Consider the following 27,359-nt stretch of genomic DNA (forward strand, 5'->3'; position numbering starts at 1 on the left):
GCAGTCATTAGCAAGAATTTGAATAGAGTTTTGAAAGTTTTTCACCATAAGTTGGTGCAGCGAGTGCCGTATCTTCGGACACGTGTTTCTGGCTATTTGGCCGTCATCAGCGAAGAGCAACGTGTAGCTGGCGGGGTTGCTTGAAATGCCACCTTGAAAGTATTCACAGGTTTAAGTACCACTCAAGAAGGCGCACAGATGCTTCACCCAAGCTCGTCAGCTCAGAGGCTCATGGGAGCCTTAATTGCAACAGTCAAAATGGGGAGCACCCTGTCTTCCATTCCAGCATTTGTGACCCCAAGGCATCATGGTAAATGCAGTCATTAGCACGAATTTGAATAGAGTTTTGAAAGTTTTTCACCATAAGTTGGTGCGGCGAGTGCCGTATCTTCGGACACGTGTTTCTGGCTATTTCGCCGTCATCAGCGAAGAGCAACGTGTAGCCAACTTATGGTGAAAAACTTTCAAAACTCCATTCAAATTCGTGCTAATGACTGCATTTACCATGATGCCTTGGGGTCACAAATGCTGGAATGGAAGACAGGGTGCTCCCCATTTTGACTGTTGCAATTAAGGCTCCCGTGAGCCTCTGAGCTGACGAGCTCGGGTGAAGCACCTGTGTGCCTTTTTGAGTTGTACTTAAACCTGTGAATACTTTCAAGGCGGCATTTCAAGCAAACCCGCCAGCTACACGTTGCTCTTCGCTGATGACGGCCAAATAGCCAGAAACACGTGTCCGAAGATACGGCACTCGCCACACCAACTTATGGTGAAAAACTTTCAAAACTCTATTCAAATTTGTGCTAATGACTGCATTTACCATGATGCCTTGGGGTCACAAATGCTGGAATGGAAGACAGGGTGCTCCCCATTTTGAGTGTTGCAATTAAGGCTCCCGTGAGCCTCTGAGCTGACGAGCTTGGGTGAAGCACCTGTGCGCCGTCTTGAGTGGTACTTAAACCTGTGAATACTTTCAAGGCGGCATTTCAAACAACCCCGCCAGCTACACGTTGCTCTTCGCTGATGACGCCCAAATAGCCAGAAACACGTGTCCGAAGATACGGCACTCGCCGCACCAACTTATGGTGAAAAACTTTCAAAACTCTATTCAAATTTGTGCTAATGACTGCATTTACCATGATGCCTTGGGGTCACAAATGCTGGAATGGAAGACAGGGTGCTCCCCATTTTGACTGTTGCAATTAAGGCTCCCGTGAGCCTCTGAGCTGACGAGCTTGGGTGAAGCACCTGTGCGCCTTCTTGAGTGGTACTTAAACCTGTGAATACTTTCAAGGCGGCATTTCAAGCAACCCCGCCAGCTACATGTTGCTCTTCGCTGATGACGGCCAAATAGCCAGAAACACGTGTCGGAAGATACGGCACTCGCCGCACCAACTTATGGTGAAGAACTTTCAAAACTCTATTCAAATTCGTGCTAATGACTGCATTTACCATGATGCCTTGGGGTCACAAATGCTGGAATGGAAGACAGGGTGCTCCCCATTTTGACTGTTGCAATTAAGGCTCCCGTGAGCCTCTGAGCTGACGAGCTTGGGTGAAGCACCTGTGCGCCTTCTTGAGTGGTACTTAAACCTGTGAATACTTTCAAGGTGGCATTTCAAGCAACCCCGCCAGCTACACGTTGCTCTTCGCTGATGACGGCCAAATAGCCAGAAACACGTGTCCGAAGATACGGCACTCGCCGCACCAACTTATGGTGAAAAACTTTCAAAACTCTATTCAAATTCGTGCTAATGACCGCATTTACCATGATGCCTTGGGGTCCCAAATGCTGGAATGGAAGACAGGGTGATCCCCATTTCGACTGTTGCAATTAAGGCTCCCGTGAGCCTCTGAGCTGACGAGCTCGGGTGAAGCGCATGTGCGCCTTCTTGAGTGGTACTTAAACCTGTGAATACTTTGAAGGCGGCATTTCAAGCAACCCCGCCAGCTACACGTTGCTCTTCGCTGATGACGGCCAAATAGTCAGAAACACGTGTCCGAGGATACGGCACTCGCCGCACCAACTTATGGTGAAAAACTTTCAAAACTCTATTCAAATTCGTGCTAATGAGTGCATTTACCATGATGCCTTGGGGTCACAAATGCTGGAATGGAAGACAGGGTGCTCCCCATTTTGACTGTTGCAATTAAGGCTCCCGTGAGCCTCTGAGCTGACGAGCTCGGGTGAAGCACCTGTGTGCCTTTTTGAGTTGTACTTAAACCTGTGAATACTTTCAAGGCGGCATTTCAAGCAAACCCGCCAGCTACACGTTGCTCTTCGCTGATGACGGCCAAATAGCCAGAAACACATGTCCGAAGATACGGCACTCGCCACACCAACTTATGGTGAAAAACTTTCAAAACTCTATTCAAATTTGTGCTAATGACTGCATTTACCATGATGCCTTGGGGTCACAAATGCTGGAATGGAAGACAGGGTGCTCCCCATTTTGAGTGTTGCAATTAAGGCTCCCGTGAGCCTCTGAGCTGACGAGCTCGGGTGAAGCACCTGTGCGCCGTCTTGAGTGGTACTTAAACCTGTGAATACTTTCAAGGCGGCATTTCAAGCAACCCCGCCAGCTACATGTTGCTCTTCGCTGATGACGGCCAAATAGCCAGAAACACGTGTCCGAAGATACGGCACTCGCCGCACCAACTTATGGTGAAGAACTTTCAAAACTCTATTCAAATTCGTGCAAATGACTGCATTTACCATGATGCCTTGGGGTCACAAATGCTGGAATGGAAGACAGGGTGCTCCCCATTTTGACTGTTGCAATTAAGGCTCCCATGAGCCTCTGAGCTGACGAGCTTGGGTGAAGCACCTGTGCGCCTTCTTGAGTGGTACTTAAACCTGTGAATACTTTCAAGGCGGCATTTCAAGCAACCCCGCCAGCTACACGTTGCTCTTCGCTGATGACGGCCAAATAGCCAGAAACACGTGTCCGAAGATACGGCACTCGCCGCACCAACTTATGGTGAAAAACTTTCAAAACTCTATTCAAATTCGTGCTAATGACCGCATTTACCATGATGCCTTGGGGTCCCAAATGCTGGAATGGAAGACAGGGTGATCCCCATTTCGACTGTTGCAATTAAGGCTCCCGTGAGCCTCTGAGCTGACGAGCTCGGGTGAAGCGCATGTGCGCCTTCTTGAGTGGTACTTAAACCTGTGAATACTTTGAAGGCGGCATTTTAAGCAACCCCGCCAGCTACACGTTGCTCTTCGCTGATGACGGCCAAATAGTCAGAAACACGTGTCCGAGGATACGGCACTCACCGCACCAACTTATGGTGAAAAACTTTCAAAACTCTATTCAAATTCGTGCTAATGACTGCATTTACCATGATGCCTTGGGGTCCCAAATGCTGGAATGGAAGACAGGGTGATCCCCATTTCGACTGTTGCAATTAAGGCTCCCATGAGCCTCTGAGCTGACGAGCTCGGGTGAAGCGCATGTGCGCCTTCTTGAGTGGTACTTAAACCAGTGAATACTTTCAAGGCGGCATTTCAAGCAACCCCGCCAGCTACACGTTGCTCTTCGCTGATGATGGCCAAATAGCCAGAAACACGTGCCCGAAGATACGGCACTCGCTGCACCAACTTATGGTGAAAAACTTTCAAAACTCTATTCAAATTCGTGCTAATAACTGCATTTACCATGATGCCTTGGGGTTACAAATGCTGGAATGGAAGACAGGGTGCTCCCCATTTTGACTGTTGCAATTAAGGCTCCCGTGAGCCTCTGAGCTCAGGTGAAGCACCTGTGTGCCTTCTTGAGTGGTACTTAAACCTGTGAATACTTTCAAGGCGGCATTTCAAGCAACCCCGCCCGCTACACGTTGCTCTTCGCTGATGACAGCCAAATAGCCAGAAACACGTGTCCAAAGATACGGCACTCGGCGCACCAACTTATGGTGAAAAACTTTCAAAACGCTATTCAAATTCGTGCTAATGACTGCATTTACCATGATGCCTTGGGATCACAAATGCTGGAATGGAAGACAGGGTGCTCCCCATTTTGACTGTTGCAATTAAGGCTCCCGTAAGCCTCTGAGCTGACGTGCTCGGGTGAAGCGCCTGTGCGCCTTCTTGAGTGGTACTTAAACCTGTGAATACTTTCAAGGCGGCATTTCAAGCAACCCCGCCAGCTACATGTTGCTCTTCGCTGATGACGGCCAAATAGCCAGAAACACGTGTCCGAAGATACGGCACTCGCCGCACCAACTTATGGTGAAAAACTTTCAAAACTCTATTCAAATTCGTGCTAATGACTGCATTTACCATGATGCCATGGGGTCACAAATGCTGGAATGGAAGACAGGGTGCTCCCCATTTTGACTGTTGCAATTAAGGCTCCCGTGAGCCTCTGAGCTGACGAGCTCGGGTGAAGCACCTGTGCGCCTTCTTGAGTGGTACTTAAACCTGTGAATACTTTCAAGGCGGCATTTCAAGCAACCCCGCCAGCTACATGTTGCTCTTTGCTGATGACGGCCAAATAGCCAGAAACACGTGTCCGAAGATACGGCACTCGCCGCACCAACTTATGGTGAAAAACTTTCAAAACTCTCTTCAAATTTGTGCTAATGACTGCATTTACCATGATGCCTTGGGGTCACAAATGCTGGAATGGAAGACAGGGTGCTCCCCATTTTGACTGTTGCAATTAAGGCTCCCGTGAGCCTCTGAGCTGACGTGCTCGGGTGAAGCAACTGTGCGCCTTCTTGAGTGGTACTTAAACCTGTTAATACTTTCAAGGCGGCATTTCAAGCAACCCCGCCAGCTACACGTTGCTCTTCGCTGATGATGGCCAAATAGTCAGAAACCAGTGTCCGAAGATACGGCACTCGCCGCACCAACTTATGGTGAAAAACTTTCAAAACTCTATTCAAATTCGTGCTAATGACTACATTGACCATGATGCCTTGGGGTCACAAATGCTGGAATGGAAGACAGGGTGCTCCCCATTTTGACTGTTGAAATTAAAGCTCCCGTGAGCCTCTGAGCTGATGAGCTCGGGTGAAGTACCTGTGCGCCTTCTTGAGTGGTACTTAAACCTGTGAATACTTTCAAGGCGGCATTTCAAGCAACCCCGCTAGCTACACGTTGCTCTTCGCTGATGACGGCCAAATAGCCAGAAACACGTGTCCGAAGATACGGCACTCGCCGCACCAACTTATGGTGAAAAACTTTCAAAACTCTATTCAAATTTGTGCTAATGACTGCATTTACCATGATGCCTTGGGGTCACAAACGCTGGAATGGAAAACAGGGTGCTCCTCATTTTGACTGTTGCAATTAAGGCTCCCGTGAGCCTCTGAGCTGACGAGCTCGGGTGAAGCACCTGTGCGCCTTCTTGAGTGGTACTTAAACCTGTGAATACTTTCAAGGCGGCATTTCAAGCAACCCCGCCAGCTACACGTTGCTCTTCGCTGATGACGGCCAAATAGCCAGAAACATGTGTCCGAAGATACGGCACTCGCCACACCAACTTATGGTGAAAAACTTTCAAAACTCTATTCAAATTCGTGCTAATGACTGCATTTACCATGATGCCTTGGGGTCACAAATGCTGGAATGGAAGACAGGGTGCTCCTCATTTTGACTGTTGCAATTAAGGCTCCCGTGAGCCTCTGAGCTGACGAGCTCGGGTGAAGCATCTGTGCGCCTTCTTGAGTGGTACTTAAACCTGTGAATACTTTCAAGGCGGCATTTCAAGCAACCCCGCCAGCTACACGTTGCTCATCGCTGATGACGGCCAAATAGCCAGAAACTCGTGTCCGAAGATACGGCACTCGCCGCACCAACTTAAGGTGAAAAACTTTCAAAACTCTATTCAAATTTGTGCTAATGACTGCATTTACCCTGATGCCTTGGGGTCACAAATGCTGGAATGGAAGACAGGGTGCTCCCCATTTTGACTGTTGCAATTAAGGCTCCCGTGAGCCTCTGAGCTGACGAGCTCGGTGAAGCACCTGTGCACCTTCTTGAGTGGTACTTAAACCTGTGAATACTTTCAAGGCGGCATTTCAAGCAACCCCGCCAGCTACACGTTGCTCTTCGCTGATGACGGCCAAATAGCCAGAAACACGTGTCCGAAGATACGGCACTCGCCGCACCAACTTATGGTGAAAAACTTTCAAAACTCTATTCAAATTCGTGCTAATGACTGCATTTACCATGATGCCTTGGGGTCACAAATGCTGAAATGGAAGACAGGGTGCTCCCCATTTTGACTAGGTAATTTTAAATCACTTGATCCCTTGAGAATAAAAAGCTTTGAACCATGCCCTGATACATTAGGCTTCCTGTGTGGGAACCCTATGGTGAAACATGACAATAGCATAACTAGTGGGTGAGGGTTATTTTACAAAAAATAGGGGAACCCATGCTTTGATTAGGGAGATAATGCCTGTTTATCATGTTTACAAGTTCTCTCTTGTATTGTGTTTCTATATGTAGGTTGGCACCTTTCCCAGAGAAAACACTATTGATTTGTGTTGTGATCAATGACAGCATTCCTCACACAATGTCATTTTAAGATGTTTATTTCAGCAAAAGAAATGCAAGATACAGCCAGCGCCAGACACAGCCAGCAACTGAACTGCCTTGTTTGAAAACCTAGAATGTACACGTCATAATTGCAGATCGCTAGAACATTCCCCCACCTGTCATAGGCTGCATACCCTAAGCACATCATAAAACACCCACTTCTCTTCCCAACAAAACAAAAGGCCCTTACATGAAGGTGTTTAAAATGGAAAGCAAGAGAAGACATAGACTCACCAACAACTGAAAAACTTGACAGGACACACATGGAAAAACAGCCCTCACCCCGACACAAACCATAAAGATACTTAACTCATTAGCTAATGTAACTGAAATCACAACTGAGGATAACTCCCACCCACATTACCCCCAAACGTACTCTTCCAAAATGTGTGAGGTCTCCTTGACCTTTTTTCTCTTTGAACCTGAATCCTAACAGTATCACCATCACCCCGGTGAGGAACTAAATCACACCTACTTCTTTGTTTGTTCTGAGACTCGTTATCTACCATAAGGATCCATGCTGAGCAATTTTCTTCACCATTGATTTCCTCCTCCATTTCACCCTGTCGTTGGTATAATGCCACTCTTGTGTTATTCCAAGTTTGCCTATTCTCTAATTTGACCCAGTTACCTCCAACCACTCTCATTTTATAAGGCCCCCTAATTTTGGGTAAGCCTTTGCTAACGCAACCAGGTTTAACTTTCACCCAGTCCCCAACATTAATGAAATACTTTTGCTGGTTCCCCAAACTCATATCCTTGGAAGAACCCTCACACATCCATGAAGGAACTAACTTAGTGCCTTGCTGCGTAGCACGCATCATTAGGCATGGCAGTATACTTGTGCTAGTATTGACTGTGGTGCCAGTATTCCCCTGTTAAAAACAACATGTCCTTAACAGAGTCTTGTAAAGAGAACCCTGCACCACAAGCCATCTGCATTGTACCCTTCACCAACCTCTCCACCTAACCATTCCTCTGGGGATTGTACAAAGATGCATATACATGCTTCTCACACAATATAATTGTGAGACTTTTATTTCAACAGAGGAAATCCAAGATAAGCCAGTTCCAGGCACAGCCAGCAACCAAACTGCCTTTTTTGAAATCCTAGAATGTATACATCTTAATTGCACATCAAAAAACATCCCTCCACCTATCATAGGCTGCATACACCAAGCACATCATAACAATTTGTTCACAGTTAAGGTTTTGCATAGGCCCCACAAATTATGCTTAAATAGAACTTCACCTGTTTTAATTTTTATCACAGCCTTTCTGTCTTTATTTAAATCATCAGTCAAAAGTAATTAAGGAAGTGCTAGAACACATTTTTAAAGTGCTTTCTTCTTATAATTACTGGTTTCTGCATTTAATGATAAGTTGTAAAAATACCGGCTTGTCGTGTTTAATATAGTATTGTGCCACTTAGGACACCGTAGTACTTACCTGGTTAGGTCACACTGAACCTAACTATGTAATAGAATGTGGTGATATTCTAAGGCTGGGATTAAGCAGAGATGATTCTATGTCAGGACCGGAGGCTCAGATTATGCTTCTCTTTCCATGCTTTATTTTTAACACAGCAGCCAATGAACATCATGGAAAGTAAAAAACTACATGACCCAATATTAGTCATGACACGTGATGAACCATAGAGGAGGAAGCCTATAAAGTGTTGAATCACACCAAGTCACTCCTCTTTCTTTGCTGCTTCGCAGCCAGATAAGTGTGATATTTTCTTACTATTGATATGTTAAATCGTGTTAGGGAGCGGGCTTTTCCCCTCCTTATAAGCGCCCATTTGAGCGCTTTTGATACGTGGAGTGGGAGTATCAAGATTTCTCATCTTCAGAAGGGTCTCAGTTATGTAGATCAGGTTCCTTTGTCGGAGGAGTCCCGTGCAGAGATGCATTGGTGGCTCGATCATATGGAAGCCTGGAACGGCAGAGCCATATTCAGCTCTCTCCCGGATGTAGTGATAGAGTCCGACGCCAGCCGTTGGGGCTGGGGAGCCCGGTGCGGCTCAGTGTCCACGGGAGGCAGATGGTCCAGCTCGGAGTTGAGTCTCCACATAAATTGCTTGGAACTCCTAGCAGGCGCTTTTGCAATCAAGAGTCTTTCCCCCATCAGAGCGAATTGTTGCATTCTTCTTCGCATGGACAATATCTCGGCAGTGAGATATGTCAACAAGTTGGGGGGAACTCGTTCCTGCATTCTGGCAGAAATAGCCAAGGAATTCTGGCACTTTTGTCTTCAGCACAGGATTTCTGTGGTGGCGGAGTACCTCCCTGGGACCAGCAGCTTAGTGGCAGATTGGAACTCTCGTCACCTGAGAGATTTCAGCGATTAGAGGTTACATCCCAGAGTTTTCCGAACTCTGTCTGTGAAGTGGGGTCCCTTTTCGATCGATCTGTTTGCATCTCGCCTCAATCGGCAGATGAAACGTTTTTTCAGTTGGAGACCAGATCCAGAGGCATCAAAGACGGATGCGTTTCCTCAGGACTGGTCTCTGGAGCTGAGTTATGCATTTCCTCCTTTCTTGATGATTCCCAGGGTTTTGGCCCAGATCAGACGTCAGCAAGCGGAATTAGTTCTAGTGACGCCCCTTTGGAGATCGCAAGCGTGGTTCCCGATAGCAATGGAACTGAGTTGCGATCATCCGATCCTTCTTCCCTTCCGAGAGAATCTCCTCCAGGACCCTCAGGGCTTGTTTCATCCATTGATACTGGCAGGCAAGTTATCCCTGATGGCATGGCGTCTTTCAGGCAGAGATGGGTCATCCCAGGACTTTCGCAGGAGTCTTCCGACTTCATTGCAGGTTCCTGGTCCTCCATTACTCACAAGAGATACGCTTCGGCGTGGAAGCGATGGAGTGCTTGGTGTAGTTCTAGGAGTGCAGATCCTTCTTCAGCAGGTAGCTGTCTAGTCCTGAATTTCCTTTCCTCCTTAGCAGCGTCAGGTTTAGCGTACCGTTCGATTAATAATTACAGGTCCGCTATTTCAGCAGGGCATTTACCAGTAGAAGGTAAACCCATCGGTGAGTCTCCTATTGTGTGTAAATTAATGAGCGGTATCAGGTTAGCTAACCCTCCTCGACCACGTTATTCGTCCCTTTGGGATGTTAATGTTGTTCTTAGATTTTTAGAATCCTGGCCTGCTAATAGATTTTTGTCTAGGAAACAGTTATCAGCTAAACTCACCATGTTATTGTGTTTGATATCATGTAAGAGAGTGTCAGATGTTAGGGCTCTAGATTTGGCGGGGAGAGTTATTTCTCCTGATGGAGTCTCTTTCGCCATTTCGCGTAGAACTAAATGCAATTTGAAGTCTGTGACTTATCCCTGTTTTGTGGACAACCCCAAGCTTTGTGTGGTACAATGTCTTAAGGCTTACGAGGTAAGTACAGAAGAGTTTCGTTCTGATATGGGTGGTCAGTTACTCATTTCACTAGTTAAACCATATCATCCTGTTTCCTCAGCCACTCTCTCTAGGTGGATGCGTTGGTTGCTGAGTGAAGCAGGTATTGATGTTTCTAAGTTTGGTGCGCATTCTGCCAGAGGAGCTATGGCATCAAAGTCTTTGGTTTTAGGTTTTCGTTTAGAGGACATTTTAAAGGCAGCAGATTGGTCTTCGCCTTCTACGTTTAAAACTTTTTATTATAAACCTATTGTTGATATAGCTTCTGTAGTTGTGAATCAGCTTTGAACAAGCATAATCTGAGCCTCCGGTCCTGACATAGAATAAAAAAAAATCTAGCTTTCGCGCTAAGAATTTTTCAATTCTATTAAGGACACGGAGGTGAGGATTATCCCACCGCACTGTATATATATGATGTTGGAATGTCATGGTATTTGTTGATATTATGTGCAAATTACTGTACGTCAGTGCTATCCCACCCTATTGTTTGGTAATATAAGTATTTCTTATGTTATTCAGTTTTTATGGCCTGGATTTTTAATTTTTTCTAGGAAATGATGAGAAGTAAGGCGATCTGACGCGATTTCGTTCTTCCAGTCAAGTGGGATGCCAGTTCGTCTGCCTTTCGAGATTCCGTTTACAAGTTTTGGATTAAGACTTTGGTTTTTTCTGTTGCGAATTTTGTTTTTTGGTTTTGAATTTTGAATTTGGACAAAGAAAGACGAGTGACTTGGTGTGATTCAACACTTTATAGGCTTCCTCCTCTATGGTTCATCACGTGTCATGACTAATATTGGGTCATGTAGTTTTTTACTTTCCATGATGTTCATTGGCTGCTGTGTTAAAAATAAAGCATGGAAAGAGAAGCATGATCCTCGCCTCCGTGTCCTTAATAGAATTGAAAAATTCTTAGCGCGAAAGCTAGAATTTTTTTTATTGTGAGTCTCAGCGAACATGTTAATGTGCTGTACCAGGCAGCTTTGAAGATACTACAAGGGCGAAGTGTCGTCTTTACACCGCTTTAGGTGATTTTCGTAGTTTTTGACAGCCCGGTAAATTAAAATAGTGGTCATGCCAGTAAAAAACAAATAGTTGATACAGGTTTAGAAAGACACAAAGTTGTTGAACGGTGTGAACGGACTCAATTCAGGCGGAGGACTCCCGGTAGTTAAAAGTAAAAAAAACAACTGTGTTTTATAGTCTCCCGCATGAAATTGCCTCTGCTTCGATAAAAGTCTATGAGGACATACAGTCCCCTCCAGATGTTTTAAAAAATCTCCGCCTTTCTAATTTCAAAATGTTCGTACTCTATCGCACCCTCTACCCCGTCACACTATAGACTGTTTCTATCCCAAGGGCGCAATTCAAAGGAAATGTTAAGCTTAAATTAGAACCCCTCGGGTGTGGTGGATGTAGAGCGAGAGTTAGCGCTCTAGTTCTCCATCAGATCTCTGTGGCGTTCTCTTGCCACCGTCAAGTCACTCGGTAGTCTTTCTTCGCTGTTAGTTCTGGCCTGGCTGTTTCGGTTTCCAGCTGGCGTCGCTGTTGCTTCCTCTTCCTGTACCAGTTGTTGCTCAGCAGAAATGGCGTCTGAACCGGAGGTTGAGGTACCTGAGGTGGATACTGTCCTGCAGCAGTGTTCTGCGCGTGATGTTGCCACGGTATGTGAGAGGCAAGGGTGTCTGTGGAGATATGATAATGGGGAACAGCTGTCCACATGTTATTCCGAATCCAGAGATGGGGCCGGCGAACTAGCATAGCTCTCCACACTGTGAGTTGACAGATAAAGTTGTAGCACTAGTTTGTGGATACCAGCATACTCATCACCTCCCAGTCCGTAGTGAAACCCATTCCTTCCACCAGTGTTGGCCGAGCAATATGCTCCCACTTCTTTCATGTGCTTCCTCTGTCCTGGTATCTTGCATTAGAGGATCACCCATCTACCGATCCGGTAGTGATCTTCCTTCCATCCGTCTCGTATTCACCCCAAGGTGTAAATCGCGGTGTGTTAACTTCAAAGACTCTCAGTCTTCCCCTATGAGACACTAAACACAATGAGAATATGTCTGCTGTCAGACACTTTCACCAGCTCCTTGCATTCCCTCGGGGGTTGCTGCAGTTGCTGGCACCGAGTTTGGAACACGCGCTGCTCGCCTGCTCTCCCTGTCAGGAAGGGCTTATGTCAGCATTTAGCCAGTAGTGCTTGGGTAGACGCACTTTACCGCTTTTTAAGCACAAGTGGATATTTTGAAGGTATGCCAATAACCCAGTGGCCATCTGTTACATGATAATCCGTTTTAAACGTGATATTATAAGGCACGTTTAAAATTTGGCACAGGTTAACGGTAGAGTATGTACCTGTGTGGCAGTAAGTATTGTCTCAATCACCGAGAGATGACTAGAACTAAAAGCAGAGCTCTGCCGAATTTCCGTCTTTGCCTGGGAATCCCCGTTTTAGAATGTCTTGTTTACAAAACCTGTGCGATCAACAGAAATAGAGCTTTCAGAAGTACTGCCCAGAAACAGTCTCATGCTCTGCCCACATGTTGGATATCATGAGTAGAGTATTTGATCAGGCATATATGTGCTTCTACCCAAAATTACACCTTTTTGTGTTATGAAAAGCTTATGCTTAATAAAACGGTTCTGATCTGATCAAGATGGTAAGCCAGTTATCAAAGCTATATACCTGAGCTGTTATTAGGAAAAATTATGATAAAGGCAGTAGGCCTGACATAGTTATTCTGAAAACACATGTTAAAGTCAGTAGTATTTCAAGGGTTTATTGTTGTTACTTTCTCTTAAAGCATGCCAAAGGGCAATTCGTTGCATGGATTCTCACCGTTTACTGCAATAGGCAAGGGTTTTGGTGTTGGTTACCTCCTTCTGACAAATCTTGGGAGTTGTGAAAGATGATTTCCACTTTGATAATTGCTGTTGACCTATCTTAGAAGATATCGATAGTGTTTTGCTTTACCAAATGTAATACATTTGTAATTTTATTATTGTATGCATGATTTCAGTAGTACTGTGTTGGTTATGATGTGATGTCAGTGGATCCTATTGGTTTATTGGCAAAACTTAATTCAGACCGCGTAGGTTTGGTTTGTTTACTATAAAAAAAAGTGATGAAAATATCAGTAAGCCTAACTTAGGCTTTTAATGGCGGATTGGTAATTACATTGTGTTAAAGCCAATAAGCAGGCATTTTGTTTCATGGAATCTCCCAATAATATTTGTATGCAAGGAGTTTATTTTTGATTACACCTTTTTACAAATCCTTGAAGTAAAAGATCTGCACTTTAATAATTCCTACTATAATCAATTCAAAATGACTGGCAGGGTTAGTTGTCTGACAGGATATTGTAATAAACACAAATACATTAAACTTACATACGTATTTGTGTATCTTTATTTTCCTATTGATATCATACTTCAGCTGCCCAGACAGTGATAATGGGCTGCTTGCAGCACAATTTCTTTATAGTGCGCCATATTGAGCATGGTCACTTCCCCTAAACCAGACAACCTTCATGGAATAGTATTGTCCATACTGTATCATTGTTTTGCCTGTTCAAGGTGGGCGATACTTTGTTCTGAACATGGTGGCCATGTAGAAACTTTAAAATAGTACAGTATGTAAAGTACCTTTTTAGTACAATCACCCGCTGCTTTTATTATTTGTTATTGCAAGCATATGCCCACCATGTTTACGCAGCATATTATTTTCTTTTTTTACGTTCTTTTAGTTTATCTTGTAGATGTTGGGTTTGTGTGTGTATTATATTGTGGTTTAGTAAATCGGCGATTGCAAGAATGAGTCAGTGGAAGGCTAAATGAATGCATGAGTGCAAGTATGACTGACGGGGCAGGTATAATGACATAATGATGCATAAACCTATTCATGGCGGCAGACGCACTGTCATCTATACCAAACCTGTTGGCATTGCCAGTGCGTATTTTTATTGCATTGCCACTTATGTAGACTCGTTTTTGGTAAGCACTTTTCACATTAAAATGAAAGCAAATACTGTTATGACTTAGCAAGCGAGGTGTATTTGCCTTTCGGACACCCCTCCCCTGTAACTTCGAGCCCTACTTAATAATTCTGCCTCACATTTGCGAAAGTTAGGGGAGCGTGTTTGACTTTTTTCCATGAAGTTTGGTGTATATTAATTGTAGAAGTGTGGCGTGATTATTACTGAGTCAAAAATGCCATTTCTATGGAAGACATGTTTCAATCTTAAGTGCAAGGCACAAATGACTGACAGGCATATATGCGTAATTTTATTCTCTCCTAGGCCTGGACAGATCTATGTTCATAATGTTTAAATTTACAGAGGGTATACATATTGTTTGTGCCATTCCTTCTTGTTGAGTGTTACATGAATACGTTTAATCTGTTGGACCCTTAAATGGAGTTCTGGGGCCAGTTGTAAGCGAATGCACTTATGGGATGCTGGCAGGTTGAACACAGACAAAAATACTATACTTAAGCTTTTATGGAGAGGAGCTAGAATGTTACATGTTTTTTCAGTGTTATATTCTATCGGAGAGGATCTTGAATAGGCCCACCTGTTTGTCCTTAATGATGCCTGTTCATAGGAATCTGATATGATTGTCAAGTGCTCATTGTTTATCAGTAGACAGTGTTTTTAACTACTTTGTGATGACCCAATCTTTGTTGGGGAACGATAACTAATGTTTACAAACTAAAATGCTGTGACAAAAAGAAGTCTTTCTAAATAATTGTTTCTAGACTAGGAACGTGAATTTGCGCTGATGTATTTATCGATGACAGTGCATTAACTATTTACATAAATGACTGTTTTATTTGTATGATATCGATGATGTCGAGGCATATTAAGTCTGGCCTAGAGCTGTCAGTAGCTGTTTCACTAGCCTTATTTATCAAACATTTTGCAAATAAGATACATGTCCGTATATACAGGTACACACACACACATACATAGAGAAGGTTTGGGTCAGCTCTCTTCATACGTTGATCTGTTCAGCTGCTATCTATGTCTTGTTTGCAACCACCGCACCCTACAGCATGGAGCAGTGGGTTCCGTACACTTCAGCCACTGACTCTCCTATACTGTGAATGGCAGCACTTTGTCTGATCACCTGTGCACATCTGCCTCAAAAGCGGTGCACGTCAGTGCTAGAGGTAGTGGGCAAATACGTTACTTGGCCAGCGTTTCCAAAAATGTTTCTGTATCTGTTTCAGGTACACCTGCCTGCTATGCATCCGTACTTTCTATTATATGTACATTTTACTGGAAATTGGGACCACTTTTTTGGCAGGTTTACGTTTCTCTTTATGGCAAATGTGAGCAAAAAAAAAATGTATATATATTGCTACAGCTTGCTGAGGCCAGGTCTTTTAGGTTTAGCTGTAGCTTTCTGCGAGACCTCATGAAACCAAAACTTTAAAAATGTAAGAAGTACAGAGAATGGGGGCTTTGTGTCACCCTTCTTCAGTTTTTGGCTCTGATGTGTTTTCATTGTGGGAGGTTACATTGTCCCATTGTTTGGTGATGGAACATCAAGAAGTAGTCCTACACACTTCTGCTGCCCATCCCATCGGTTCTTTTACCTTCCCATCACTGCTTACTTATGTACTTCCTGTGTTCTGCCCTTTCACTTTCTCGCCATTTTCTGCTTTCTCTCCTGCTCGCCACCTTCACTTTCGATTTATGTTTTTACTTTCACTCTCTCCATTCCTTGCTTCAGCCTACCCGTCTCCCCGAACTTAACGTGCACCTGAGGAATTTTATGTGAGGGGCTTTCACTTTTTCCCGCTTGGGATTTTGAGGTTTTGCTTGATAGGCACATCAAGATGATTGTACTTTTTCCACCATGCCTAGCTGTTGTTTTCCATGGCTCCTTTCCAACCAGATACTTTAACATGCACAGTGATTTAGTGATTCTTATGACAGCAACTCACTGTTTTTCAATTCTTTCCTGGTATCGGTGGCTAATCAGCTTGTGTCCAGAGGCATGCCCCTGGTATTATCTAATATTATGGTTACATATTCCAGAATATACATGAATGCACTCAGAACCTTAATTATGACTTATCAACACAACCCAGCATTTGCATACTAAGAACACAAAAAATGTTAGACGTTTGAGAGTGAATATGCAAATTTATGTTAAAGCTGTGGCCTCTCTGTAATTTGGCCAGCTGAAAACAAAAATACAGTCATTTTTTGCCAAATAATCTTTCCTCTTTAAACAAACTTCCAGGGTATCTGTTGAATTCTAGTTCGTTCATATCCTGAGATTGAAGGGCAGTGGTGGGCACCTGTGGTACTTCGATAAATTGCATTGGGTAAGGAAGCCTGATTACACCAAGGGCACCTGTCTGAGCTCTGGGACCTCACTGCACACTGTTACATAAAGGATTGTGCCTTACTTCATGTACCTCTAATAATGATCTAAAGTACTGCAGTCTGCTACAATAAGGATGTATGTGTGATTGGAGGAGTACTGCAGTCTGCTACAGTAAGGATGTATGTGTGTTTGGAGGAATCTCTTGCAACAGAACAGAAAATTGCCAATTGCAGCGTTTCAAAAACTGCAAAGGCCAGACCTTAACAAGTTATTATCTTAATATTTTGTAACACTATGAAAATAAACTGGAGTTTTTGTATCTCAATTAATACTTTCTACTACCAACAAAAATGCTTTCACCTTGGGGAACACAATAAGTTCTGTGAAGTAACTCTGCAATTAAATGTTTAACCCAACTTGGCAAAGGCTCACTGCTTGCTTCCCATTGCCTTTGCAACTCAAGACATTTACATGTCGATTAACATCGTTATTTGAAGCAATGTTTTATAGTCCGTCTCCATACTAAACAGCTGCTAAACTGTTTGGTAGCCTCGACTGATACAGGTTACTGTTGACGTTTACAGCCATTATATTGTGGTAGAGATGAATAGGAAGTTCTGGAATATGCATTTCCTCTTCATTATTATCTCCAACTATTTTATTTTGTCTTGTTAACATCTTAGTGCAACAGCTAGCTTTGTTGAATGTAGTAGTTTGTTGAGTAGCTTTGGTGACCAGTGTATGTAGTCAGAATATCATTCTCCTCACTTAACCAGTTTCACGAATTTGACTTCCTTTGCAGTCACTAATATAGCATGTAACTGTAGTAGCATTCTGATATCTTACCATGTCTCATTGAAACCAGTAACATAATTAATGAAATCTGGTATTCACTTAAAGAGTTGTGAAAATTGTAATGCCCCAATATTCATTTACATATAATTACAGTTTCTTTAGCATAGCCAATGTAGCAATTCCATCATCTGAAATTTTTACTCAGCATTCACAGGGCCAGAATTTTTTTTTAACCAACCTCTCGACTGGGATTCCACATTGTAATGAGCACATCAAAGCAATTCTATGTATGGAAAGCTAGCATATTATCCAGAAGGAACATGAGCTCATGAAGATGCCGGGCGCAATTTCAGATGAAAAATCCACCTGAAGTCAGCTGGAACTCCACGGCTCCATGCACACCTATCGAACAATTCTAAACACCAAATTCCTTGTAAGAGCACACCAAATTGTCAGATCGCTTTCAGGGGCAAGAGCAGAGGACAGACGGGCTACTGCCCCCAACTGTGTTGATTAGGATAATTTGCCTGTGGTGTCTTTACTACTATGATTTCTGTGCTTGGCTTTCAGGGTAGCAAGGGTGAGCAGTCGCAAGTGCACAAGCTCAGAACTCCATAATCAACCAATAGACAAAATAATTTCAGGGTACCAGCTGATTACTTATCTTTTCCGAAAGGAAACGGGAGCACGCCAGGATTCTCTTGCTGAACAGACTCTCCTGCTGCGTGGCTGGGTAGAACCCCTCCCTCTCTCAGCAGGCAGGCTTCTAAACATGAGAAAGCTCCTCCAGCTGAAAGGCAGACATCAGGTGATGTCCGTTCGCCCCTGGGAGACTGGCTGTCAGAGATACTTTAGGCCTGGTCACACAACAGTCCTTCACCTACTCTGTGGAGCACTTTCTTGCCTGGTCATGAAGAACTTGGACCTAGAACAAAGTCGGTTGGTTTGGGTCACACGTTTTTACACGTTTTCTAGACTGGGAGTGGAGTATCTGAAACATCACAACTGGTTTGAGGTTGTTATCTTTCAAGTGTCCTTCTCAGGCTGCTCTTAAGTCATTGACTGTGTAAAGGGATGCTTCTCAAAGCAGATAGCAACAAGAGGGTTTCCAAACTGGAGCATGCATATTAGAGGCACAGTGAAGTGTGAGGTTACAGCAGTTGGCTTTCATTAGCCTCTGTGAACCAGTAATCCGGGAAAGACAAAAGGGTAGGACTGACCTAGAAACCTCCTCAACTTTCACAACAGAAACTGCAGTTCCGCTGTCTTCATCCCTACCATCCACCGAATGGCAGTGTTCATGAATAACTAATCAGCAGCCCCTTGCAAATGATTGAATGAATTAGGCGTTTTATAAAGTGCACAGCTACTCTTTAGAATGTCCCGGTGTTAAAGATTGCAAACAGGCCCACCACAAATAGGAAGAGGAGAACAACCATGTCTTCATTTTCTTGCAGAGTAATGGTTCGGAGCCAGGGGTCCTAAGTACAAGAGGGAGCTGACTCCATGCGTTGGCTAACAAAAGACGCCATGGAATTTTGAAAAGAGGCCCGGTCTCTGTCCTCACTCTAGAGCTTGGATCTCCACTTTCTAGCCAAAGGAATGTAGATAATACAAATCCATTGTCTGGGTTGCTGTCTTCACCCATCATCTTGTGCAGTGGCAAACCAGAAGCATCCCAAATGGATCCCATTGGTCACAACTTGTAAGATAATGTGAGAGGGCCAGTAAACCACACTGTACTGCAGCAGGATCTGGGCTTCCCCAGCACTGATGCCATATCGACAAGACCTGGAGGATGTATTGAGGCTGTCTTGGGCCTTCAGAATTCCCTGGTTAAGATTTGTTCAATGGCAGTTGAGTGAGATGGTTTGTGGGAACTTACGGCTTCCTCTCAATTAAGCTCTGGGGTTGTTGAAAAAACGTTCAAGCACCTATATTGGCAATACGTTGATAACTTAATATGCTTCCATTTTATCAGACAGGACTGTCCCTTTTGTCTCGAGGTGTCTGAATCCCTAGTCCGTGTTCTAATATTTTTTTCATCTTATGCGGGGTTTGAAAGGAAATGGATTTTGGGGTTCAGAAGCTGTGACATGGCAATCTGTGTCATTAACAGCAATTCAAGACCTTCTATTGTTTTTGCGGTCTCTCGTTTTTGGCTTAATGTGTGGAGGCTCAGGAACAAAAGGCTAGCCTCCTGATACATATATCATTGAGGATGGATGAGTGATATTTCTATCCTTGGCCTCAAAACTACGGGATTAGGTCAACGGGTGCAGAACATTTTGCTACAGGCTCCTATATTTTCTTTTCTTTACACGTTTTATATAGTTCGGAGATGGATTGTTCTTAATGCTGTTTGTCATTTTTTTGTGGTTTATATCTTTTATGTTCATGCCTGATATTATTAGGGTGATTATATGTATTTACATTTCTTTTGGGTGAATCATGAACTGCTCAGACTACTATGTACTTTTAAATCCTTAATTGAATGATTTTTATTAGGTATGTTTTATTCTCTTGGTCACTAGTAGCGTATTTAGTACACCACTCACTTTAGCTGCTGTGTGGAAAGTTTCAGGGTGATTCGTCATGCGGGGACTTGGAAAAAGGGAGGTTCCAAAACACATTTTCCCCTTGCAATTTCCCATAAGGATTTTAGACACAACCTAAGGTAACCATAACTCACGCCCACGCCACGCACAGCTAATTCCCAGAGTATTACATCACTCATGACATCTTCTATGATGTCATTTGACAATATGAGTGCAACATTTGCTGTAAAATATTGATGAGAAAGCCGTGCATGGCGGGGCGCACATTATACTTACCGTAGGGCGCGAGTTATAGTTACTTGAGATAAGTCAAACTACAACTGCTAATTTTGTATGGTTTTGTACGTGTAAAATGTGAACCTAACTAAAACGTCCCTCTAACCTTTGGTCTTTTAGTGTGTGTGTCTTTGGCACATTTAATTAATCTTCACAAAAGTTTCCAAAAAAAGTGTGCCGGTGATTCTTGTTGAGCACAGCAAGTTTTGAGGTGATAATTCAAGCGAGGATCGAGAAAAAGGGTTTGGGGGGGCGGGGGAGTCAAAAAAGTTGTCTATGTTGATTCCCATAGGACCATTAGACACGACTACAGCCCGAACCGCTGGACGGAATTACACCAAATTTGGTAAAAAGCTAGCTTTCAGTACGCAGATAGTGCCTTTTCTTATTTGATGTAAAATCTTCCAGTAGTTTTGGTGACAAGGGAAAACAAATTTGGATATCTATGGCTGTGACGACTTTGCAAATAATGACAAGCTCGTGCAGAGAAATGCTCAGCTCTAATTGCCTGCCAACTCTTCAAACCAGGAAGTGTTGACAGCCCCATCCCCCGTTGGGAGCCCCGGGGACCACCACCTCCCCGGGGTACTAAACGAATGTGGTGCGGGGGCAGTGCGCCCCCCCCCCTCAGCCCTGGGGACCGCAGCCTCCCTAGGGCATAAAGGAATATGGTGGGGGGCTCTTCCCCCCCCCCCCGAGGGACCACCAACTTCCTGCGGCCTTTACATATATAATGCAAATATGCATGCAAGAAAGACAGATTAAATCATTCCTGTCACAAGCTGAAAGCTGCTTTTGAAAGCAGCTTCCTGCTTCTGGGATCAATGCTGGCACCTGCAGGATGCCGGAAGCCTTCTAGCACAGTGGGCACCTTGAGGCTGCTTTTTCTCTTTCTCTCTCTCTCTCTTTCTTCCTCTTTCTTTCTTTCCCTCCCTTTCCCTCCCTTTTATGGGATGAAAGAGATAGAGAAAGAAATTGTCATTACAATGGACATATGTTATAGTTACATTTGGGTGCAAAGCAGAACCGAGCCTTTGCTGACTAGCTCTTTTACTGTCATTCAGTAGGCTGAAGGTTCAAATTGAAGTATCGCTGGCAGTGTGTTTGTTTATTTACTAGTGTATTGACTGTGAAACCTTCCTAGTACGGAACATTCAAGTTTCTTTCCTCTCACGTGTGGGTTGCATATCATAGGTATGTCTGGAAACAGTCCATCAAGGAGTCACCTGTGGCCTAATGGTTAAGGTCACAGACCCCTCACACTGACAGTTGAGGGTTCTACTCCAGGTGTCTCCGTGATCATTTCCCTCCTTTAATTTCTTTTAAACTTCAAAAGTTTAACTCTTTTTGATTGAAAAATAAATTTTTCTTTTCAATTTGTCCAGAAATATCTCATAAGTATATCATCCATCAGAGCCTAAAGAAAACTCTCTCTCCCTCTCACTTTTTCTCTCTCTCTCTTTTTCCCACTCACCCGCTCAGACCCTTACGCCTCCACTCATAGACCCACTCATACTCTTGTGCACCCACACAGATCCTCGTGCACCTACTGACAGCCCCACTCGCACCCTCACTTACCGTCTCACATAATTAAAATTACTATATGTTTAAAAAAAACAAAGATTACAGAGACAATATAGTTAGGAATTAGAATGACAAAAAACCCATAGAAATTCACTTAAAAACCAGAGGTTACAGGGACGTTATAGTTAAGCTCTCATTTTCATTTTTAACGTACAGAACCTAAAAAAAATAATACCATTTATAGTTGGTTACCTCAAATAACTATATCTCGTGCTCTAAGATAACTATAACTTGCACACTCGCCATACACTGCCAATTACCCCACGACTTACAGCACTCATTCCATCTTTCATAACATCATTGATAATATCAATGTCATATTTGCAGTAAAAGTTTTGACGGAAAACCTAGCATGGCGATGGTGCGAGTTTTACCTCAGGGCATGATCCATAGTTACTTGAGGTAACTCTAACTATAACTGGTGAATTTCTATGGTTTCGTACGTTTAAAATGAGAGCCTAACTATAATGTCCCTGCAACCTTTGTTTTCTTTTAAGGTGAGAAAAAAAAAATATATACATACATAGGACTGACACCAAATTTGGCAGAATGCTAGATCTTGGTCAAAACGATCTCTTTTTGTAATTTGGTGCATACCTGTTCAGTAGTTTTGGAGTTATTAAAGAAAAAAGATTGTGTATCTAGCGATGCAAATCCTCTGCGATGGATCTGTGGATCTACGTGCCAACGTTAGGGGTGTGATTGTCTGGCTGCAACCTGACAGAAAAGTTGCGATCACTGTTTTGTGTATCACGACTCAGTCCTGTGGGGGAGAGGGTGAATGAAAGTTAAGTGATAGAAGGGCTTAGGGTAGATGTGCCGTAACCTCATGGGACTCATGGAGGGAATCGGTGTGGGACCCCTAATGGGCAAGAAATTTCCCAAAATATGTTTTTTTGGGTGTCCGAGGATCTGCAGATCCACCACGGCACTCAGTGTGGCCCCCAGTGTGTATCTCTGACTGATTGGTGGATCCAGACCCTAATTAAAAGAAAAAAATACACCCACTCAGAGATCCACAAAACCACTGGCAGAACCACTTACACGCCCATACAGTCAATCACAGACCCACAGCGGGGGTTTGACTCGATGTGGGGGTTTGGCCGCAATGCCTGGCAGGTGTGTAGGCCGTATAGCCAACCTGCCTTGGACTGCCAAAGGCAACGTGCGGCGGCGGTTGGATTATGGTATGTCAATTAAATATTACTTTGCATGCATCGCGACAAAAGTAGTGGACGGCGGGAATTGTAAATAAAGTACATCAAATTCACAGGAAAAGACACCATTAAAAACAGGGTCCTTGTTCTGGCTCTAACGTATAAGATCACCGAAATTCGCCATACACAACACATTGTAACTTGTGGAATCAACCATGCTCAAAACCTACATTTTCCAACAACACAGAAGCTTAAAAAAAATTGTAGGGGGAACATCACGGTGGGCTGTGCTAGTTATGGCTCTTTAGAGTTCATCAACTGGTGTCTGAGTGGAAAGGTTGATCATTTGTAATTTACACGCATCAGACCTCAAAGGTTCATTATTTTGCCCAGCTGTTGTAGTGCTTCAGACTTCAATCTGAACTGTCTGTGTGATTTGTCAAAATGTACAAGGAATAACACTAAGCTATTCGACAGTAATGTTATTTAATGTTTGCTACCTTTCCAATGATGCAGCCAACTGTTGAGCATGAACTATTTAAAGAAATTTGGATGTTAGCATTTATGTAACTGATACAGACAGAACTCTTTCCAACTCATGCTGCGCCACCGTATGACAAAAGGTATAATCCCCTCCCTTTTTTTTTGTGCATTTTGTATATAGTGCAAATTCATCCTGAAACTATTGGAGTGCTTTACATGAGCACCAGTTATATTTCACAGGGACACATTTTTAGACAAGGGGAGGGGAGGTTAGGGACTTGCCCATCATCACAGGATGTTGAAACACCGAGGAGACTGGAACCTGGTTCCCCAGTTACAAGTTGACGGCTCTGATGGATTATGCTACATCCTCTCCCCTTCACAAAGTTAGGAGCAGATATCACACGTGCCCAGTGAAAACGAGCTGAAAGCCACTAAACAGTGGATTTCAAGCACGTCTCCTGAGGCTTTGAACTGCCGATGTCCATTAAGGTTGTGTGAAAATACTGCAGGACATTGGCACCAGCCTCATCAAGACTTGTTTTTTGGAAGAGGGGATTTGGGATGAAGAAGGGGTAAAAGTGGCTCTTAGGTACTTTTGGTAAGAAGCCCTGCCCCCTCCAATCCCCCACTCAACTCCCCACATGGTAAAATTTTTGTTTTAGTTGACAGGTCTTCAGATACATAATTGTAACCGCAGTTAAGTACTTATTAGGTACTAGGGGTGTTTTCTGACACCATTTCACCTGTTAAGTTTAAAATCCTTTTAGAAGGGTTAGGAACATGGGGGTGTCATATGTTTGACACTTTATGGAGGCACAGGAAGATGACATTTGTTCCATGTGTGCTTCATTGGTTGATGCACTTTGATTCAAGTAACACTTCTCAGTGGTTGATGGCTCTGAAAACGTTGTAATATGATTTTCGGGTTTAAACAAGCCTTTTGCGCAAGGACGCACTTTTCAGATAAAAGTTAAATCTGCCAGTGCTTAAATATCCCTGCTAATGCATTTCCTTCTGTTGTTATGAGTAGAGGGTTTAATGATTAGATTTCCAGTTCTGGTTTCTCCCAGATTCTAATCTTAGTATTTGTTGATGTTATTAACGGGAAGCACAGGCCAGGATGACTGTTTGCCTTCATGTGTGTAATTAGTAAAATAGCAAATGTGGAGCCCAAGTGTTTTCTTTTAAATACATCTGTGCAGGGAGTTTAACCGCAGGGGTCGACAGCATGTACAACGGCAAGCATTGTTTCTATCAAAGACATGACCTTACTAGCACAGTTTGATTTAGACGTTTGGCTTTTGCTAATGTGTAGTTGATGTGAAGTGTTATTTATTTATTTTTTTACATTATTTTTTTACTGCAAGCTGTATGTCCTTATGATGCTACTACTAAGTCAGTGTAAAGACAATGTTATTTTCTGGGATGAAGGACTTCAGTTCTCAAACTGTAAATGCTAGTTTTTATTTACAAGGGACTCTTTTTGTTGTTATTTTTAAACCGACTGTGGCCATGAAACTAAAGGTGAAAGCCAGAATGCTACAGTCTGCTGGGCTTTGATCCTGCTGTCGAAATCGGGGTTTAATAAACCAGGCAGTGCAGTATCTTCTTTCATTTTACAGTCTGTGTCACAACAGCAAGGCTTCCTCCACAGCCTTAAACTTGCACGTAGCTTTTGGGTCGTGGTGAAATAACACTTTCCAAAGTACTGTTTTTGGTCCTTGTCAGCCGATGCTGCAGAACCTCTTCAGAAGTGCAAATGAACTCAAACTAAATGCAACATAGCTGCCATCTTGAAATTTTAGGAAATCTTCTTTGAAAATGCCTGGTCACTGCTTTTGGCTTCGCTGATGAGGAGCATTTTAAAATCATTGCCAAAGCCAATAGCGGTGGCCAGCATTAGGCAGGATAGGGGTGTGATGAAGGGAGGAGACAGGCAGGGGGACCTGGAGAGTGATGGATGAGGCACGGGGGTTGTGGTAGAGGGCCTGGACTGAGGGCCACACTGAGCTTGCAGCAATTCTTGATGTCATGCAGTTTGAGGAGGGATCGGAGGAGAGAAATGGGTTGTAAGGTTTAGAAGATAAGGGAAAGAGCTCAGAAAATGCACTAGTATTGAGTTCTAAATGAGAAGGTAAGGTTAAAAAAAAAAAATCCATGACATCGACAGTGGAAGGATAATAACACAGCCAATCAAGGGTAAAGAAGAAATGCTTTGGAGTGGAACAAAAATGAATAGGGAGGAAAGCCATCCAGTAAAGAGCAGGGAATAGATATGGGGAAGGAAACCATCGAGCCATGAACAAGGGACTGACCTACAACCCTCTCTTTGTGTAGTACAGTACGCAGTGAGGTCTGAGACAGACAGCTGAAGCTATTTTTAGCGAAACCTCGAAAATCTAAGGGTTGGCTTTGACACACATCTATGATTTGTCATACAAATAAAATTTCCATTTCTAATTTTCACCTCAAACCACACAAAGCAATGTTCTTAAATCAAGGAAGACCGTGTGAATTTAGCAAGAGCCATTATTGTTATAAAAAATTATTGCTATCTTCTGAGATGGCTCTAGACATCTTAACCTAACATCAGGAAACTGTATGTTCTTCAAAATTCTGCAGTCAGAACCTTCGTCAGTCTCCCTGGTAGTGTAGACATTATACTGGCTACTAGCTGCAGCTCATATCCAGTTTAAAGGTATAGTACCAACACACAAATTCACATTTGGCCTGACTCTCTGATAACTGCAGTAATGAGTTGTTCTATAAAAAGCTGTCAGAACCCTGAGATCTGTTGAGAAGAAGTTGCTTGTCCCCCCTAAGAGCATTAGGCAAAAGGTCAATGGAAGAGCTCTTCTTTCTATTGCTTGCTACTTGTGACATGCTCCACCAAAAGACATGAAGAAATGTGATCAACTTTTGCTGTTTAGGAAGGTGTGAAAACATTCATGTTCTAGTCTATTGCAGACAAATTATAGGTAAGAATGTCTGAAACAATTGAACGACACAACATACTACCACAAGATCCAGAAATAAGGCTACAGAATACAGTTAACAAAGTAGGTATCATTGTGCTGGATTAATCCTGAATCACTAAACATGAAGCTGATTTTCTTTGTACTGAGAATCTGAACAATCTATCTTTACATTTTGTCTAAGATACATAATACCCAGTTTCCACCACCTGGGAGATGCATAGTTTCTGTCATAGGCTCAGTTCTAGAACCTCTTTGACAATTTAAAGACTGGGCTAAGAAGCGAGCCAAGAAAAGCAATCTTCAAGCTCTCCTTGAGTCACATCCAAAAGAATCCACAGAAAAAATTCTCAAGCTACCTGAAGAAATTGATTTTGAGAAAGTGGCACATTTTGAATTTAAGATTAACTCTAGCCTGACCTCTGTTTGCATTCAAACACAGTCTGAACCTTAGGGACATCAGTACACCTCTGATAAAAACTGGAACGAATGCCCAAACCCTTTTATGGGGTTTACTCATGGTTATAGACACCTCCTTTGTGTTTCCTGTACAGTGTGCTTCTTGACTGAATCCAGGACCCAAATTGGCTTGAACCTCAAAGCCCTCATGAGAACTAAGCTGCCTAGGGGCTCATTACGAGTTTGGCAGTCCCAATGCTGGACTGCCAAACTTGCGAGGAGGACGCTACCGCCATGGCATTCCCCCCCCCACCCAACCCTATTACAAGATTTTCGCCAGCCTGATCTGGCTGACAGGCGGAAGCCTTGAAATAGAGCGTTCCCGTTAGTCAGACCGGTGGGAACAGTGCTATGAGATAGCACTCGGCTCCCTCAAAGGAGCTGGGTGGTATCTCATAGTACAGAGGGGTCTGACCAGTACCCTTGGAATGCACACTGTCTGCAAAGTGGACAGTGCACCGTCTGAGGGAGCTGGGCATGGGGGGCCCCCTGCCCCTTTTCTCTGCCAGCCTTTTCATAGTGGGGAAACCACCATGAAAAGGCTGGTGGAGGACAAGGTTGTAATTAGTAGGGCGGCGCCGAGTTCAGCGCCACCCTAAATGATTACAACCAAGTCCACCATCACCCCGTTGGGATCTGTGATCCTGACAAGGACAGTATTTTAAGGCGGGTCCGCTCGCCTAACTCGTGATGCGACGGTCCGACTGCCACTGCGAGGCTGACGGTCCTAGGACTGCAAGCCTCATAATGA

At 43.6% G+C, this 27,359-nt stretch overlaps 1 protein-coding gene across 3 annotated transcripts in view; it reads left to right on the forward strand.

Moving 5' to 3' along the window:
• Positions 1 to 11,496: 11,496 nt before the first annotated feature.
• The window catches only part of UBR2 (ubiquitin protein ligase E3 component n-recognin 2), a 1,248,744-nt gene continuing 1,232,881 nt past the window's right edge, over positions 11,497 to 27,359 (forward strand). For all 3 annotated transcript variants that reach the window (XM_069233963.1, XM_069233965.1, XM_069233964.1), the window contains exon 1: positions 11,497 to 11,637. In XM_069233963.1, coding sequence (XP_069090064.1) covers positions 11,560 to 11,637 — 78 coding nt within the window. In that variant the 5' untranslated portion in view covers positions 11,497 to 11,559. The remainder of the gene's footprint in view (positions 11,638 to 27,359) is intronic.

This window comes from Pleurodeles waltl, chromosome 5 (genome assembly GCF_031143425.1).
Source record: "Pleurodeles waltl isolate 20211129_DDA chromosome 5, aPleWal1.hap1.20221129, whole genome shotgun sequence".
Lineage (NCBI taxonomy): Eukaryota > Metazoa > Chordata > Amphibia > Caudata > Salamandridae > Pleurodeles > Pleurodeles waltl.